The sequence below is a fragment of the Silene latifolia genome, chromosome X, assembly GCF_048544455.1.
Source record: "Silene latifolia isolate original U9 population chromosome X, ASM4854445v1, whole genome shotgun sequence".
In the NCBI taxonomy this organism is placed as follows: Eukaryota; Viridiplantae; Streptophyta; class Magnoliopsida; order Caryophyllales; family Caryophyllaceae; genus Silene; species Silene latifolia.
Genome location: NC_133537.1, coordinates 298,729,552 through 298,748,121, shown reverse-complemented (window position 1 = coordinate 298,748,121; position 18,570 = coordinate 298,729,552). Strand labels below are relative to the sequence as shown.

General features: G+C 37.2%; 1 protein-coding gene across 1 annotated transcript; it reads left to right on the top strand.

The window, feature by feature from the left end:
• Window positions 1-3,557: 3,557 nt before the first annotated feature.
• LOC141617120 (putative amidase At4g34880) lies at window positions 3,558-5,344 on the top strand. Its single transcript, XM_074434295.1, has 2 exons — window positions 3,558-4,387; window positions 4,496-5,344. Exons 1-2 carry the CDS (start codon window positions 4,140-4,142, stop codon window positions 4,629-4,631), a joined length of 384 nt encoding a protein of 127 aa, XP_074290396.1. The 5' UTR covers window positions 3,558-4,139; the 3' UTR covers window positions 4,632-5,344.
• The last annotated feature ends 13,226 nt before the right edge of the window (window positions 5,345-18,570 follow it).

Below are 18,570 nucleotides of genomic sequence, written 5' to 3'. Positions count from 1 at the left end.
TTCTTGAGGACCTTAAGGTAGAGACGGATGTGAGGCATATCTTTAAGACCTTGGGTTTGACGGGTTTGTATCGTCTTAGGAAACACTCCTACTCTTTCTTGACCTTCGAGTTCATGAGCTCTTTTACCTATGACGCGGCAGCTAAGAGTGTACAGTTTCGTCTCAGAACACCCGTTTCCTCTTAACCATGGACATTTTTGCTAACCACCTTGGCCTTGCTCGACCGGAGAAGGGATCCCTTAGGGATATCCCGACTGAGTGTGGAGCTAGTAGTTACATGCCTTATTTTACCGGCAAGAACGCCCCCACCTCGAGTAACATGTTGATAATAACGTTCAACATATAACTTTGAAGATCTTTCTTCGTGCCTTGACTTGACTGCTGTATGACCGATAGGATGTGAGTAAGTTGAACTCACATGAAGTGATGTTGCTAGTTGCTTATCTCAACCCCACCCGAGCCCCGAGAGTTTCTTACAGTGCCCCGACCATATTCTGTGCTAGCCTAGATTTGATGGCCACCTCTGGGACCCGGTACTTGAGTTGTGGTGCCATTGCCACACAGTTAGCTGAGCGTTTGACCACCTTTGAGGCCTCATCGGCCCTTACACCTATGGCTCCATATGTGCCTACCTTGGACCGAGACTACTTCCTCGACCAGAAATGGTTGAGAACTTTGGAGGGTGGTGGGTTGGCTTGGAGAGTATGGGGTATGAGCTGGATGAGGATACCTGACCCCGAGCACCTCCCTATGACCGAGCCCTTGACGGCGGCGGTGGTGGCGTCGGACTACGATGATGATGAGGAGGCTCCTGCTCGGGAGTATTACCTCATTGATGATACTATTTTGGAGGTGATGCTAGAGCCGACTAAGAGGGATCAGGCTAGACCCGAGGACCGGCAACCTAGAGTGGGGAGGGTCCGAGACGGGTGAGAGAGAGAGAGAGAGAGAGAGAGAGAGAGAGAGAGAGAGAGAGAGAGAGAGAGAGAGAGAGAGAGAGAGAGAGAGAGAGAGAGAGTTGTTGAGACCCAGCCAGAGCAGCCCGTGCCTCCACAACATCAGTTTTCCAGCTACCCTTCGTTCTTTAGTCCTGAGATGCGGGTGAGTGAGCTTACAGAGAGGGTATCTGCCACTTTGACGCTCCCGAACCTACACGAGATGGCTTATGTGCAGGGCATTGGGACTGCCTCGGCCCAACCGGTGTGGTGGAGAGTTGTTGGAGATGACAATGGAGTCTTTCACTCCTTTAGTGTGGATCCGACTACATGGGAGAGCCTCAGAGTTACCCCTTCGGTTGTTTGGCACCGTGGCGAGTGGGAGCCGACTCAGGCACAGGCGCTACCACAGGCGAGCTGGTACATCCGGAGGAGGCGGTGGAGATGAGAAGATGGAGGAGCCTAGGGGTGTTAATGAGCCAAACCGAGCCCGAGCTTGGCCTTGCTCGGCTTGTGCTCATAAAGTAAAACTCGAGTTCGAGCCGATCTCGAGCTTACCCGAGCTTGAAAAAATTGTGCGCGTTATCAAGCTTGTGAGCTTTAATGCGAGCTTTCAAGCTTTAATGCGAGCTCGGGTTTGACTCGAGCTTAACTTGAGCCTATATATAATTGTTGAATTGTCGTTTTTCACTCTCTAGATATGTTCAATAACAGGGCTCAAAAATTTTATATACAAATATTGGAAAATCAATACGACATTTTTTATATGTGTGATACAAATATATAATCATGACAAAATATTTTTATAAAATATGAGTAATATCTCATCTAATTACACAAGTTCGAGCCGCTCACAAGATTTTCGAGCCGAGCCAACGTTTGCTCGGCTTGACTCGTTAAGCTCTCGAGCCGAACCCGAGCCCGAGCCGAGCTCACACGAGCTGAGCTTTGACCGAGCCGAGCTTGAATTGCTCGCGAGCTGTCTCGTCTCATTAACAGCTCTATGTTAGATAAGGTTACCCTAATAAATTTAAAGGTGTTCATTATATAAAATGTGTTAGCTTTAGCATAACTACCCGGGAGATGTCAGCATTAATGAATGCTTCAGGCAATTGCACAAAAGAACCCACGACATCTTGCAAACACCAATCAGTAAGTGGTACTCTTAGAGTACCATACTCCTCCAGATATAAGTGGGTCACTTTCACTTTCCTAAAATTCTGACGGAGGGGCATGCCATGAACCTCAACTTCTTGAATCTGGTCGTAATAGAACGCGGATCCCCTAGCAACAACAATTTTGCCAGTTGGTACTTTACGGGCACGTTATTAAAGAAGACAAGACTTCTTGTAAACGCCCTTCACAATTTTAATTAATTAGTATATATACATGCACTACTTTAATTAATAAATTTAATTAATTATTATGTATACAACAATTATAAACTAGTCGTAGTAGCTAATACCTCGTCAAAAGACGGATTTGTCTTTTTTTTGGAGATGAGACTAACGTGTCATCATCAACTACCTCCACCTCCTCTCTCACCGCCTTCATCCTTTGACATGTCTTCGACTCCCACCTCATTCTCCTTTGCCATGTCATCCTCTTTTCCCATATTCTCCTCGGCTTCCTTCTGTACATTAACACTTGTTTACATATACAACGCACTGATTTTCTGAATCATATAACATATTATACAAAAGACAATATTATTACCTCATCCTCACTTCGCATGCCCGCTTTTTCCTCCTCCTCCCCTGCTTCCTTTATAACTTGCCGAACCATAACCAACTCTTCTTCAGATGGCTTATCCCCCTGTTTCCACCATTCTCAGTATCAACATGGCCATTGTTTGTAGCTGTGTAGTAGAAATGAATATAATTAAAGTAAGTAGTATAATTTGTGTTGAATAAAATACAATATTTATATACCCTCTCAGAATCATCACCACATTGTCCTTCGAGTAGTTTTCCCAAAATATTTAGTGATACCAACATGCGTCGATACCCCTCTCACATGACCTGGATGCTCTGCTTTGCCGATTGCCCTAGCAAGAATGTCATCACGTCCTTGAGGCTTCCATTTTCCTTCCTCTACCTCCTTCTCACAGATCCTCTACATACACAAAAAACCATTAAGCAACTAAATTTTATTTAAACTCACAATTATATAACTCTGACCACTAGTGGTAGGAGTGATATATTTATTCAAACTTACAATTTTCTCTTTGATGGCCTTATCATATGGAGATTATAACTATCCATTCTTAGGAGTGTGACCGGCCACCCAAGCGTCGTGACGATTGGCAGTTCCAAGCTTTGGTTTCTATTCATTCATCACATTGATATCCTCTCAAAATATGTATGATTACTATATATATATATATATAGAAATAGGATCTCGTGCGAACTATAAGTTCGGTGCGAACTTACGAACTAAATAACAAGCGTCAGATTAGAAGATTAGATATCAGCGGCCCACGTTACAATCTCTTCCTCACAAATAACAAACCCAATCTGCTAAGCTACTGTTATCATTTCTCTGACATCTAATTTCTCTAACATTAGGCCCCACGTAACTCGCATGGGCTTGCCTCGCCGAGGAGGTTCGACGATCGCCCCTTTTAGCCGGAGCTAACAAGGGCCCCCTCACTCCGACTCAAACAATTGCTCTGCTACTTCGTCCATATTCTCACTCCTCGTAATCCGCCTCATCCTTCACCATACGTCGGCAATGTTGGAGAGTCCTCGCCCTTCTCCGTTCACCCTCCGTCTCTGGTCATTATCTGCAGCACCACCACTACCACGACTAAAGTAGTTTTCATCCATTATTGATTGTGTTTGATTCGAAAAATTTCGACATATTCATTTGTGTGGTTAGTTTTTCAGAAAACTACTCCTTTTTTTGTAGATCTGGGTTTTAAAACATAATCTTTTACAAATTGGGGGGCCGAGAAGGGAGGCCGTGCTTGTGGTGGTGTTGTCGAAAGAAGCAGGTGGTGGTATCAAAGGTTGTCGATGATATGGTCGCCCTCGGAGTTCAGGCATCATTTCAGAGGTCATAGTGCAGATGGAAAAAGAACCTGGTGGTGGGACTGTCGTTGAACAGTGAGTTTATTGGCAAGGTCGACGACGGAGCTAGGTGAGACTTGGGGTGATTGGTGAGTCTGGGTCAAACATCACAAATGGTTATGTTTAGAATCAAATGAAGTACTTATTATCTGATATAATGGTGCAGAACCTATACAATGTTTCAGCTGTTTCTTGTGGATCAAGCAGTGGATCGGCCATAGCAGTTGCAGCTAATATGGTGGCGGTTTCGCTAGGGACTGTGACTGATGGTTCAATCCTTTGCCCTTCTAACGTCAACTCTGTTGTTGGTATCAAACCAACTGTTGGCCTCACTAGTCGTAGTGGAGTCATACCCATTTCACCTCGACAAGACACCGTAGGGTATGTACTCCCTATTTCGACTATAAGAGCCTCTACCACCTTCTGTAAAAATTAAAACAACCTTTTAATATCGACAATGTCCCATATGTTTGAATGTGTGTAATACAGGCCTATATGTAGGACAGTAGCAGATGCAGTACATTGCCTTTACTGTTTAGCTGGGAGGAATTGGAGGAAAGTTAGGTGGTTGAGGATGTCGAATTTAGAATTTTGGATAGTGAATGTAGTGTACGTCCGGGTTTGACGACTGCAGTCCCTTATGATTATATAGATATGAGCTCAGGGAGTGGTTGGGACCAATTTCTGAGAAATGTCGACCAGGAGTTGCAGCAACAAATCAGATGTCCCGAAGCAGGTGCATAATAGTCATCTGGTCTTTCGAGCTTTCCGGTTACTCAAAGCAGCCACACATATTTTTGGCGGAGGTTCATTTAGAGGCTTGGTGTCTTTTACCTTAGAATTCGTAGCTGCGTAGTAGTTAGTACTTGGTTATCTCAATGTACTCAGATTTTACAGAGACATGAAATGAAGTTATGTTCTTGTTTTTCTCTTCTTTCATCTCTTCTCTTTTTATCTTGAAAGTTGTTCTTCTCCCAATTTGTTCATTGTTGTTATGGCACATAATTATGACCGTCTGATGGCCCAAATTATCCTCGTCAAATTCCAATTTTTGTTTTGAATACTTGCGATGTAAACGATAAGATATCAAGTTGTCGGTGATAGTGTTACTTTGACTTAGACAGGTGTTTTGTTTTTGGGTGTTTACTTAGACAGGTGTTATTGTGGTGGTTGAAGCACAATGATCCTAGAGGTAACTGTGGGAAGCTCTCTATAGTTTGATAGCTTGCACGTGAGAGTAACATTGGAGGTCGGTGCCGTGTTGTCTGATCATCGGCGTATTTTTAGATTGTTTGTAATCCAAATAGTTGAATATTAATCAAGATGATATTTTGAACATTTGTGTTGCTCAGGTGCATAATTTGATTAATTTTCCGTAGTTTTGAAGGTTTGGGTGTTTTAATGAAGGGGCTCAACATATTACATAAATATAGTAGCAAATCATTGACACATTTTCTAGTAATTAAATCATGAAAATAGTAATAAAAATAACATTGGTTAGCTACGACTACGGGTAGTTCTCCCACTCATTTAACTTGCTAGATACACTTTTTTACCCTACTAGATACACGTCTCTGACAAGCTAGATACACTTCTTTATCTTGCTAGATACACTACTTCATCTTTCTAAACACACGTCTTTGGCAAGTTAGATACACTTTTTTATCTTGCTAGATACACTCCTTCATCTTTCTAGATACACATTTCTGGAAAGCTAGATACACGTCTCGAGACTCCATATTAAATTATTCATTGTTTTAAGTTTGAGTTTAAATTAATCATCGCAATAAAACCCTTTATATTTTGTATTACAAGAGTGTTTGTACACCTCCAGGAGAATTTTTTTTAATTTTGCTAATATTTCTAAATTTTATATCAGATAATTTAATACTTTCTCCTTTCCGGTCAATAGTTTACACTTTTCTTTTATGGGTATTTCAGTCAATAGTTTACTCTCTCATTTTCTAGTAAATAAATCAACACATGTGGGTGGAGATCGTTACATTTCCTCCTAATTTCAAGTTGCTTTGATTTTTTAATGATTAAAAATTCTTTCATCTCCTTATTTTAATAATCGTGTATAAAGTAACTGTAAACTATTGACCGGGACGAATGGAGTATGATTAATTTTTTTTTATTTTTCTTCTTAGGTATTGAAAACTACAAATTATATACATTAAAATGTGTGATAGATGAATATTTTAACAACAGTTTTCTTGAATGCAATCTAAATGTTTGTATTTAACAATTTAGGAGTGTATCTAGTTAGCTAATGGTATGTATCTAGTAATTTAAAGGTGTGTATCTAGCAAGCTAAAAGTATGTATCTAGTAACTTAAAGAAGTGTATCTAGCAAGCTAAAAGTATGTATCTAGTAAGGGGGTGTATCTAGCAAGCTAAAAGTATGTATCTAGTAACATAAAGTAGTGTATCTAGCAAGTTAAAGGTATGTATCTAGTAACTTAAAGGAGTGTATCTAAGAGGCTAAAGGTATGTATCTACTATCTAGTAACTTAGGGGGTGTTTGGTTGGACATATTGGAATGGAATGGAATGGATTTGATCAATTCCATTGTTTGGTTGGGATGATTTGGAATGAAGTTAGATACCCAATGGATTCTAACTCCACCCCAACCCCTTGGAATCCCATACCCATCCTCCTCCCTTGGATTCAAACTCCATTCCCTCCTTCTATAATTTATGATGAACCAAACAAGATTAGACAAGTATGGATTTAGAACCCCATACCACCATACTATCAAACTCCATTCCATTCCATTCCGACTTGTTGATGAAGGAAATGTAGATTCATATACATACTAACATATTCATATATGTCATAATTAATTTGTCATAAAATTAAATGCGGATTTTATGCATGCAAACAATAATAAAATAGAGGAGAAATCATGTCCTTACATTGGTGATTTTCGGTTATTAGGGCACAAAAGAGATCACCTTTCTCTTTTGACCTTGAGCTTTCCCTTATGGATGAACAAGATCTAAGTATAAGATCTCTCCCTAAGCTTAATACCCAAGGCTTTCTCTTAATTTAATTAATATTACAAATACTAGTATAATATTAATCAAGTAGAAAATTGAACCAAAATATTTTTAACACTTTGAATATTTCGGTTTTAGAGAGAAAGAGAGGAGGATTTTTATTCTCTCTAAAATTGTATTTTGGATGATAGATAGAATGAATGAATAATACACTACACTTAGTATATTATTAGGTAAAATTATAGAAAAACAATGATGGTTTTTCTTCCCCAAAACCGTGTAAGAGGAGAGCTTTAGGGGAGCCAATGCATGGAAAAATTGTTCTTCACAATGGACAATAGGCTTGCATGGCTAGTGACTAGTGCAATCATCATGCCTTCCACTAATTACAATCAACATATAATTAGCTCAACAACCCCCTAATTTTTGGCCCACTTAATAATATGGATTCCATATTATTTTTGTCAATTGTCAATATGTCACATGTCATATGTGATATAAATTTGTTGTGTATTTTTAACATATTAAAAATCAACGTATTAATAAAAATACGTCACATACAAAAATCGACTTAGTAATTTTATAATTACTTGTGCCAAAATATTTTACCATTTATAAATTACAACTGATTGTATTTATAACAATTCATTCAATTTAATTGTTACATTAAACAATTATTTCATCCGAGTAATGATACAATTCAATTACTCAGACCGTATCTTATTTAATCACATTTCAATATGATACGTAAATTTTACTTCAAAAATCGTCCGTCAATTTTCAAGTAATTTAATTAACTCGCAACATTATACGATTAATTAAATAATCAATTAAGAGTATTGCCCTTTAGGTATGACCTAGGGGTCAACTGATCACCACCGTCACACGACAGTAATGTCAAACTCTAGTCGGCCAATCATTATCGATATATGTTGACCGATTTGTGATAACAATATTACTCCCCAATTGTATTCTTTATAATGAGACTTAAACATGTGATCATCATGATCAACAATTGTGATCGCATTATTGTCGGAGGACACATATTCCAACAATCTCCCACTTTTCCTCGACAAGTGTGCGTCACCAATTCTCTTGTCCTATTACTATCTCCCACTCAATGCAAGGTGTCTTTCGGTCGTACTTGCAAGTGATCATATCGAGAGTGGTTTCCTCGATCTGGAGAATAACTGATTGACCGGATTTATCCACTCTGGATGCCATCCGAGCGTGGCCACGCATTTCCAGTTCATTACTCCTCGAGTGGCCCTGAGATATTGTTATAACCCTGACTAGGGGTGGACAATTCCTATCGCACTCATTCCCTTCGACTAGCCACAGCCATCATAACCCAAAATATGCCCATTTGACCCCATTTACGAAGGTCGTAGTAACACAAATCAAAGTTAATCTGAAACTGTGCCATCTTAGGAGAATAGTCTTTAGTCAAAAGAATCGACTCATTTGAATACTATAGTAGCTCTCGCCATGACCAGGCTATATAAATTTGCCAGAACTCTATAAGCGGTCATTAGGCCCGACAAAATGTTCCTAACAGTCTGCCTATGTGATCGACTAGTCGTCTCACATGACTCTATGGCACTTGAACTTGCCATCAATCGCATCACACTCTAGTCACTTCGAGACGTCACCTCATACAAGTAACTATGGGCAAATACAATGTTAATCCGTGTTCACTTTAACGGGGTTCAATTGTCTCCACAACCCGTTTGGATACAACAAAGTACAAGGTGAGTTAATAATAACTCAAACGACAAATGTCGACATCACACTCGGGTAGTCAATATCATATTACAACCTTGTGATGTATATCGTCAGTGTAAACACTTATTGATTGCAATAGAAGTTTAACATCCCATGTGTCCATGTGTTCAAACTTCTTGCACTTGCAATTTCCTTTGCATTCATGTTCTCTCTTATAGCATGAATCCTACCAAGTACACATCAAGGTTCCCGACCTTGGTTTCGGTTCTTTAACTTGAAAGAACTTTCTAATCGACTATCACATAACGAACGAATTTGTGATGAATGACATAACTTGTACCGATCAAGTATTCCATCCACACATAATGCACTAGGTATACGTTTTGTAGAATCTTGTAACAATTGACAAGATTATTAGCTTAGTACTTCTCACAAGTCCTAGCTTTACTAGGAAAGATTATTTTTTGAATATCTCTTATTCAACCAAGCATCTTTCAAAACTTCTCATTTCTCTTTCAAGGCTTGAAAGAATTGGGATTCTCATAAATCCTCATATGTGTTCGGATTTTCTACAATATGTGCAACCTCTTATCACATAATGGAGTATTCCGTCAAACACCAAAATCGCTCATCGGATTCTTCTTGAGAATACATGACGTTTCCATTATGGCTCACCAATTCTATCATCATGCTCTTATGCATATGATTCATAATTGGACATATACATGATTATTCTAATGGCGGAAACATTAGTTACTAATAATCATCAGATCAACCGTTCGTGGGTTCTATGGACGACCATGACTGCTAATGGTAATTCCATTTTCATTCATATGAATAACCTATGTGTATGTTGATGTGATGTGTATCTCTTAATACTAATCCAACATCCCTTGATGTAATTGGATCCATCATTGTCCATTTTCATCCAGAATTGAAAACTCAAAAGCTTCTTTATGTAAGAAGGTATTAGCTCGTCATTCTTTAATGAGTGATGAGTTGTAAACATTCAAAGGATGATAGCTCCCACTAAATTCCATGTCTTCACATGAGATTTTCTTAACTCCCACTCAATTCTACACATTTCGAAATTGACTTCTCAATCGAAATTTATCAAGAATTGTAATATAAATTGCATTGCCAAGTTATTAGGATAAAACCATATATGTTCCCATCATATCCTTTCAAAATGTCTATTTTGAAGTGGTCTCATCTTAACCTTACGGAAAGAGATTTTAAATCTCCAACACACTCATGTCATAATGATGTGTAGTAATGTCATTTTCAAATATAAACAATATTTAGAATACATCCTTCGCAAATACCCTTTTGGAAGGAGGTTTAACCATTCATAGTGAGGTTAAGCATGACATCTACGTGGTTAAAACTTTGGCTATTGAAGATATCGGTATATCAATCCTTGCAACTCGATCATAACTAGTATGTTACTATGATTTATTTAGGCTCTTAAGTAAATCTCAAGGTTGAAACTATTGGTCAAATGTTTCATAAACTTAGTCAAAAACTTGTTGAGACTTTACATTAGTCATTTTCTTCCAAAACTTTCTTTTGGTCTCCTCGTGTAGTTATCTTGAGAATATACTCTTATGTTAACTACACTTGGTCTCTTTAGTCATATAGAATTAACTTGAGACCATAGATCTCATCTATTCGGCATACTATGTAAATAGATATACCTTCATTCAAATCATTTTCTCTTGCGTAGATCTTCATTTACACAAGTACACAATTTTATCTTGCCTTGTGTGTTGTGTCCTCATTTGGATCTCATCTATTCGGCATACTATGTAAATAGATATACCTTCATTCAAATCATTTTCTCTTGTGTAGATCTTCATTTACACAAGTACACAATTTTATCTTGCCTTGTGTGTTGTGTCCTCATTTTTCTCCCACTCTATCTTTAGAATAAATACACTAATCATTCAAAGATAGCATATGAGACACAAATTAATGATGTTGAAGTATAAGGAGAACTTCCTCATAGGTTGACTAATTGTTATTGATTTCATATGAGTTCTTGGTGATTGACATTCCTTTAAGAGAGTTCATAGACTCAAAATCACTTTATAAATGATCATACACATGCCTTAAGCATGTGGACATATAATGAAACCCGTCATTATATTTGTCTATTAGATCACTTTAAGTGAATGATCTTATGTTTCAAAACGCAAGCATTTAAAGATGAATTTTAGAACATTAAAAGGATAAATGATAAAACGGGTGACTTGGGTTGCAAACCAAGTCACCATCATCCAAAATACAACTCATTATCCAAAATACTTTTCCATGTCGAACACGGAAACTTAAAGTTCTAAAATCCAAAACATTACTTAAAATAAGACAATGAAAAACAAAGCTCCATAAAAGCTATCCTTAGCTTCTCCATGGTTTCTCATGCTTGCTTTTCCTTTCCTTTGTCTTTGCTTGGTGGAGGCCCTATTTACAATAAAAGGGAGATACATTATCACAACTTTGTATCATATTACCATAGTTGAATTTGAAACATAAAAGAAGGATAGTCATTTACCTCTTTGGAGTGATCTTTCCAGCTTTGATATCACCAAGGTATTTGGAACAATTTCTTTTCCAATGACCCATGCCATTACAATAATGGCACTTATCAAGAGGACCCTTCTTGACTTTGGAGGTGCTAGCTTCACAAGACTTAGCTTTGGTGAATGTGGGAGCTTGCTTCTTGCCCTTTCTCCCATTCTTCTTGAACTTCCCCTTACTCTTTGTGCTTATGTTAAGCACATCCTTGGGAGGGTTCACATTTAACCCCATGTCCCTCTCGGCTTGCACAAGTAACTTGTGCAACTCCTCAAGAGACACATCCTTGTCTTGCATGTTGAAATTCACCCGGAATTGCACATATGCCTTGACTTTGGACAAAGAGTGTAGAATCCTATCTACGATGAGTTCTTTGGGGATCTCAACCTTTTGAATTTTCAAGGTCTCGACAAGCTCCATGAGTTTGAGCACATGAGGGCTAACCTTTTGGCCCTCTTTGAAGTCGAGATCAAAGAATGCCGCGGCCGCCTCATATTGGACGATCCGCGGAGTTTGTGAAAACATGGTCACAAGTTTGGAGTAAATCTCATTAGCATTGCCCATTTTGAAGGCTCTCCTTTGGAGGTCCGCCTCCATCGCAAATATCAAGACATTTTTCATTGCGGCGGACTCCTTTTGGTAAGTCTCATAGGCTTCCCTAGTGGCCGCGGTGGACCTAGTGGAGGGTTCGGGTGGAGAGGCCTCGGTAAGGTAACAAAGCTTGTCGTCACCTTCGGCGGCTAATTTGAGTTGGGCATCCCATTCGGAGAAATTTGACCCATTCTTTTCAAGTTTACATCGATCCATAAAGGATCGGAGCCAAGACGAACTAGCGAGTGGTGTAGCATTAGGAGTTGGTGTTGATGTTGCCATTTGTTATGAAAAAGAAGTGGTCTACAAAACAAAATATAAGGAGTAAAACAATTGTCGTTTTAATAATACTCGTAAAAATGTATGATTTAAACAAGTTTTATGCATTTTCTAGTGACCTCTACCCAACTAGATAAATGATTCCAAGACCCAAATTCATATCAATTTGGGCACGGTGTGGCCGATGAAACCCTCATCAATATAACTCGGTGGATTAACGTTTTAATCGATTCTACTTTTAGAACTCTTGGTCGATAATATTACATTAACATTTATCTATAGCCCAAAACACATTCAACAAGGGGACGGTGTGGCCGATAAAACCCTTATCGAAAAACTTTTGTTGAGTTCAATCCAAATTTCGAATAAATGTGTCCATGATCCAAACCCACATTAACTTGGGCACGGTGTGGCCGATGAAACCCTCATCAACATGAATTCGGTGGATAGACATTTATCACCCACTTCCCCTACGTAACAAGGTTTGTACCCGGTGTGGCCGAGTGCACTCCCTCACGAAATAGGTTTTCATGGTTTCTACTCTTTGGTAAGGCTATGTCTCAATTAATTGTTTTAGCGAGAGGTCATGTCAAATTATTATCTATCACGTTTTAAGTGAACTAAAGCGGTGAACTACGATAATTATATTTGACACGGTCGATAAACTCGATAAGACAATGCATGTTTAGTTATGGCGATTTAGCGATGCATGTGACATAAAATAAAATGCAAGCATAAAAGTAAATAAATCCTAGTATGGCCTTCCTAAAATAGAAAAACTATTTAACTATTACATATTCGGAAACCAACTCCATTGGTCCCTTGAACTTCGGTTGTGGCACGCATCTCGAGGTAACACCGTCTTTATGTATCGCCATTCTTGAAGAAATCCGTCTTTGGGAACTCCGGAATGAATAAAATTACATAAAAAATTACATAATTTCCTATTATACATTTGTAACTAAAATAAAATAAATCTATTAAATTACAAAACGGTGATACGAGATCACAATAAAAATTACAACCGAATCGATATTCCCATACATTTCGGGAAATACCAATTAAATCTAAGGCCATACTAAGCAAAATTACATAAATAAAAATTATGACAATCATAAAGAAAATGCAGCACTATAATATGTATGAACATGCTCAATTTTATGCTAAATCGCCTTTTAATTAGCCAATATCGTATATTACTCGGTTTTTACGGATTTGCGTGATTTCAACATTTTTATAATCACAAAAATACATAAACTCATATTTATGCATAAGTTAATTACCCTAACCTCTTAGGACTCAAAATATAGTCTTCACTAATAATTTGACCATAATTAACCCATATTTTATAAAATTGTTCATAAATGGATTAAAAATTACAAAATAAGCTATTAAACTTCAAATAAGTCACAAAATTTCAAATAAATTCAAAATTTGAAATTTAAACTCATGAACATTCTGGAAAAAAAAATCCATGACACTCATAATGTTCAAAATCTTAGGTTAAAAATTTCGAAATTTTTCCGGAAAAACAATGTTGCGGTTTATCGATTTTTAATAAAATAATCATAAAAACATGGAAAAATTATTTTCACTAACTTTTCAATTTTAGATCTGAAAAAGATAATAAAATGCAACATTACACGTTTTTCCTAAGTCATAGATTATGTTTTATTAATTTTCCACTAATAATGTCACTATTTATGCTATTTTTCTTCAAAAATTCATAAATCATGCAAAAAGACTTCTTTATAGCCAATTATTTTACACACATCTTGTAAAATTGCATGTGACAACATATTAATTTTCTATGACCAGATTCGAAATTTAACTCATATTAACCTATTTTTCACCTAAATCCGAATTTAATAATGAAAAATTCATTTTTCGAGCATAACAAGTCCAAAGATTATGAAAATTTACAAGTTATCTCAAAATAATATATGTGACAACATATCCAAAAACCAAGTGAAAATTCGAAGTATAGCTAATTTTAGACCAAAAATGACATTTTTACTCATAAAATCATATTTAAATGCCATTATTGTGAATTATGAACAATAAAAATCCGAAAAATTAACCAAAATATCCTAAAACATTTTAGGACCAGAAATATTAACATGCATGTAATAATTTCGTGATATATCATAATAACACAAATTTTACAAGTTTTATTTGTTATTCTTATAACTCGGAAAAACTTTTAACCAATTTGCATGCAAACAACCGTGGCTCTTGATACCGATTGAAGGAAATGTAGATTCATATACATACTAACATATTCATATATGTCATAATTAATTTTTCATAAAATTAAATGCGGATTTTATGCATGCAAACAATAATAAAATAGAGGAGAAATCATGTCCTTACATTGGTGATTTTCGGTTATTAGGGCACAAAAGAGATCACCTTTCTCTTTTGACCTTGAGCTTTCCCTTATGGATGAACAAGATCTAAGTATAAGATCTCTCCCTAAGCTTAATACCCAAGGCTTTCTCTTAATTTAATTAATATTACAAATACTAGTATAATATTAATCAAGTAGAAAATTGAACCAAAATATTTTTAACACTTTGAATATTTCGGTTTTAGAGAGAAAGAGAGGAGGATTTTTATTCTCTCTAAAATTGTATTTTGGATGATAGATAGAATGAATGAATAATACACTACACTTAGTATATTATTAGGTAAAATTATAGAAAAACAATGATGGTTTTTCTTCCCCAAAACCGTGTAAGAGGAGAGCTTTAGGGGAGCCAATGCATGGAAAAATTGTTCTTCACAATGAACAATAGGCTTGCATGGCTAGTGACTAGTGCAATCATCATGCCTTCCACTAATTACAATCAACATATAATTAGCTCAACAACCCCTAATTTTTCGCCCACTTAATAATATGGATTCCATATTATTTTTGTCAATTGTCAATATGTCACATGTCATATGTGATATAAATTTGTTGTGTATTTTTAACATATTAAAAATCAACGTATTAATAAAAATACGTCACATACAAAAATCGACTTAGTAATTTTATAATTACTTGTGCCAAAATATTTTACCATTTATAAATTACAACCGATTGTATTTATAACAATTCATTCAATTTAATTGTTACATTAAACAATTATTTCATCCGAGTAATGATACAATTCAATTACTCGGACCGTATCTTATTTAATCACATTTCAATTTGATACGTAAATTTTACTTCAAAATCGTCCGTCAATTTTCAAGTAATTTAATTAACTCGCAACATTATACGATTAATTAAATAATCAATTAAGAGTATTGCCCTTTAGGTATGACCTAGGGGTCAACGATCACCACCGTCACACGACGAGAATGTCAAACTCTAGTCAGCCAATCATTACCGATATATGTTGACCAGTTGACAGTAACAATATTACTCCCCAATTGTATTCTATATAATGAGACTTAAACATGTGATCATCATGATCAACAGTTGTGATCGCATTATTGTCGGAGGACACATATTCCAACAGTTGAACCAAACGACCCCTTAAGGGAGTGTATCTAGTAACTTAAAGAAGTGTATCTAGTAACTTAAAGAGTGTATCGAGCTACCTAATAATATGTATCTACAGTAACTTAAAAAAGTATATCTAACTACCTAAAACTATATATCTAAATTATACTAAACACACTCTAACATGATTAATTTTAAGAAACATTAAGTCAATGTACATTCCCTTAAAGTCTAGCTCGGTCCAATCTGTATTGTGATTCCTCTTCCATCAAACAAGTGTAAAAATACAGCTCCCAAAATTTTAGGAGAACTGTGACTACCAGGAGTGTGAACATAAAAAAGAAGATACTATCATTAAAGAGACCAACAAATTCGAGCCATTGAAAATTGTCTTCTACATATGTAGAACTTGCACAAGAATTTCGACACTAATTCTACACAAGTTCCGTAAGTCACAGGATTTACACATATGGACACGGGTGACCTGACTCGAGACAAGATGATTGAGCAATCACCAAGATGAGACATTTTTCGACAAATAAGTGAGCATCGATGCAAATAACCACCGCCATAGCCACCTCATCTCCACCACCTCCAATGCCGATAATCAGGTGACGCAACCCAACCACCAATGTCATGCGCTAACGCTCACGAGTGACACCCAAATCGACCCATCATCATTCTCGTTTACCCTTGCCGTCGATACATTTCCCAAACTCCGCTTCTACCTCTCACCACCGTGACCACCATAACGACCACCTATCACCTTCGCTTTCGATTCACAATATCATCTCACTGACGGAGTGACGGAGCAAACCACCAGACCTTCTGCCATTTTCCTTTGCAAGTGCTCCCTTCTCTTCCCTGACATTAATCACCTTCACGCGCCACCATTGGCACCCACCATTGCCTTCACCACTCAACCCACGAGCACTCTAGAAATCGCCGTCGACCGTTACCTGTCACCTCAGAAATCGCCGACGACTTTAACCGCTACCCCAAACTACCCTAATCCACAACCGTGCCAACGCTGTAGCCCTTGATTTCTTGACCTCACTAACCAACGACCAATTCTAGAAGGTTTCCCGCGTGACAGATATGCACCGAAGATGAGATATGCACCAGGAATGGTAGCTGACGCAGCTCGATTGGCCGTCAGTGGTACGCAGGCGTTGTTGAATCTAGCCGGAGGCGGAAGTAGGTGTCGATGTGTGATGAGAGAGAAGGATGAAGGTTAGATCTGGAGTTTTATCGGAGGGGATAGGAAATGAGGGTTGAGGTTTGGGCCTGTGGGGATTTATAAGTCATCTGGACCTTTTATTTGACTCAATTCGATGGCTTTTAATAAGTTCGTACGGTTCGCACCGTACTTTAGTTCGCACCTGACCCCGCCCCTATATATATATATATATATATATATATATATATATATATATATATATATATATATATATATATATATATATATATATATATATATATATATATATATATAACACCTATATAAGAATTAAGTACTTCTATAACCACCCCTGGAGCCACGAAAGACGCTCTATTTCTTTGAAATGTTCTCTATGTTATGCTTACTCATAGTCTACTTAAAATGAATTTTATCGAGTAACGTAGGCATATTTCTTTACTTATTAAGTGATTACTAATAAAGTGATCCCAATGAGTCGCAGATAAATTACCTTAAACTTGTTAGACTGCCTATAAGCGATATAGTTGTCCCAATCTTCCTGGCTGACATGCGGATACTTCTTCGTTGGTGGTTTCTTATTCATCTCCCCGGTCTTCTTGTTAAACAAGTAGTTCCGAGCAACCTTTAACTTCCATGTTCTGAAGCATTCTCCTATCTTTGTTTTTAGGTAACCATCATTGTGTTTGGGGACAGTGTAAGCTAACTGCATATATGGTGAGCATATTTGGTTAGTTTCAGCTAATATCACATGTCGAATACATACTAAGATAACTTCATCTAAAGCATTTATTATTGTATATACATACCTTTATTCTCTCCCTTAGTTGTTTCTTCGGGTCTTCACTCAACTGATTGATACGCGGCAAACCGAGAGGCACATACTGTCTTACACAACAACTAATCTAACTCGCAAAATTTGCAGCATAGGTACCATTTGGCAGCCCCGTTAATGGATCCCATTTAAGTTTATTAGTATCCCTCTATCTATTGCGTCTAGGGAAACCCTATTGCGCGTTCGCCCAGTAATCGATTACAAATTATTCTCGTCACTTGAATCTTCTTCGCCTGACTTTTTTCAATCTTTTATTTTCCGCTTTCCACCCATATCTAAACCATAAATTAATAAACTACTAACTTTAAGCATTAAGTCGACATATCAAGAGCATCATCTCAAATAAATGATCACACTGTATACCTAAAAATATAGGTGTGGTTTAACACAAAATATACTTAAAATAATAGGTGTTGTTGAACACACAATAAACCTAAGATAATTGGGGATAATATCACAACTAAAAAAGAAAATAAAGACATTAAGTTAATGAGACGAAGGAGTAGGGTTTATTACTTCTTCAAAGAGGAGGGGACGACGGAGGCAATGGCGATGGGGATGGCGACGGAGGGGACGGTGGAGGCAGTGGCGACGGCGATGGAGAAGGCTTATGGTACTAGGGAAACTCAGTGTTCGAGGGTTTTATGTGAGCGAAGAGAAGGTTTGCATGTGTTGTTGGTTGAGGACTGATTTAATTGAAACTAATAAACACCGGTGAAGCGAAACCGCCGTTTTTATATTACCATATGACAATGGTTAAATAAAAACCCGTAATTATTTTCATTATAATACAATGGTTGTTGTGTAACCGTCGTCTTTTATCTTTCATTTTGTCCAGTTTTTCCCGCCAAAAAATAAAAGCAT

Bases quoted from the DNA above. Each gene is read 5' to 3' on its own strand.
- LOC141617120 (XM_074434295.1), top strand. From the start codon at position 4,140: ATGAAGTACTTATTATCTGATATAATGGTGCAGAACCTATACAATGTT. The intron at 4,388-4,495 runs GTATGTACTCCC...TGTGTAATACAG, and splicing joins CCTCGACAAGACACCGTAGG to GCCTATATGTAGGACAGTAG.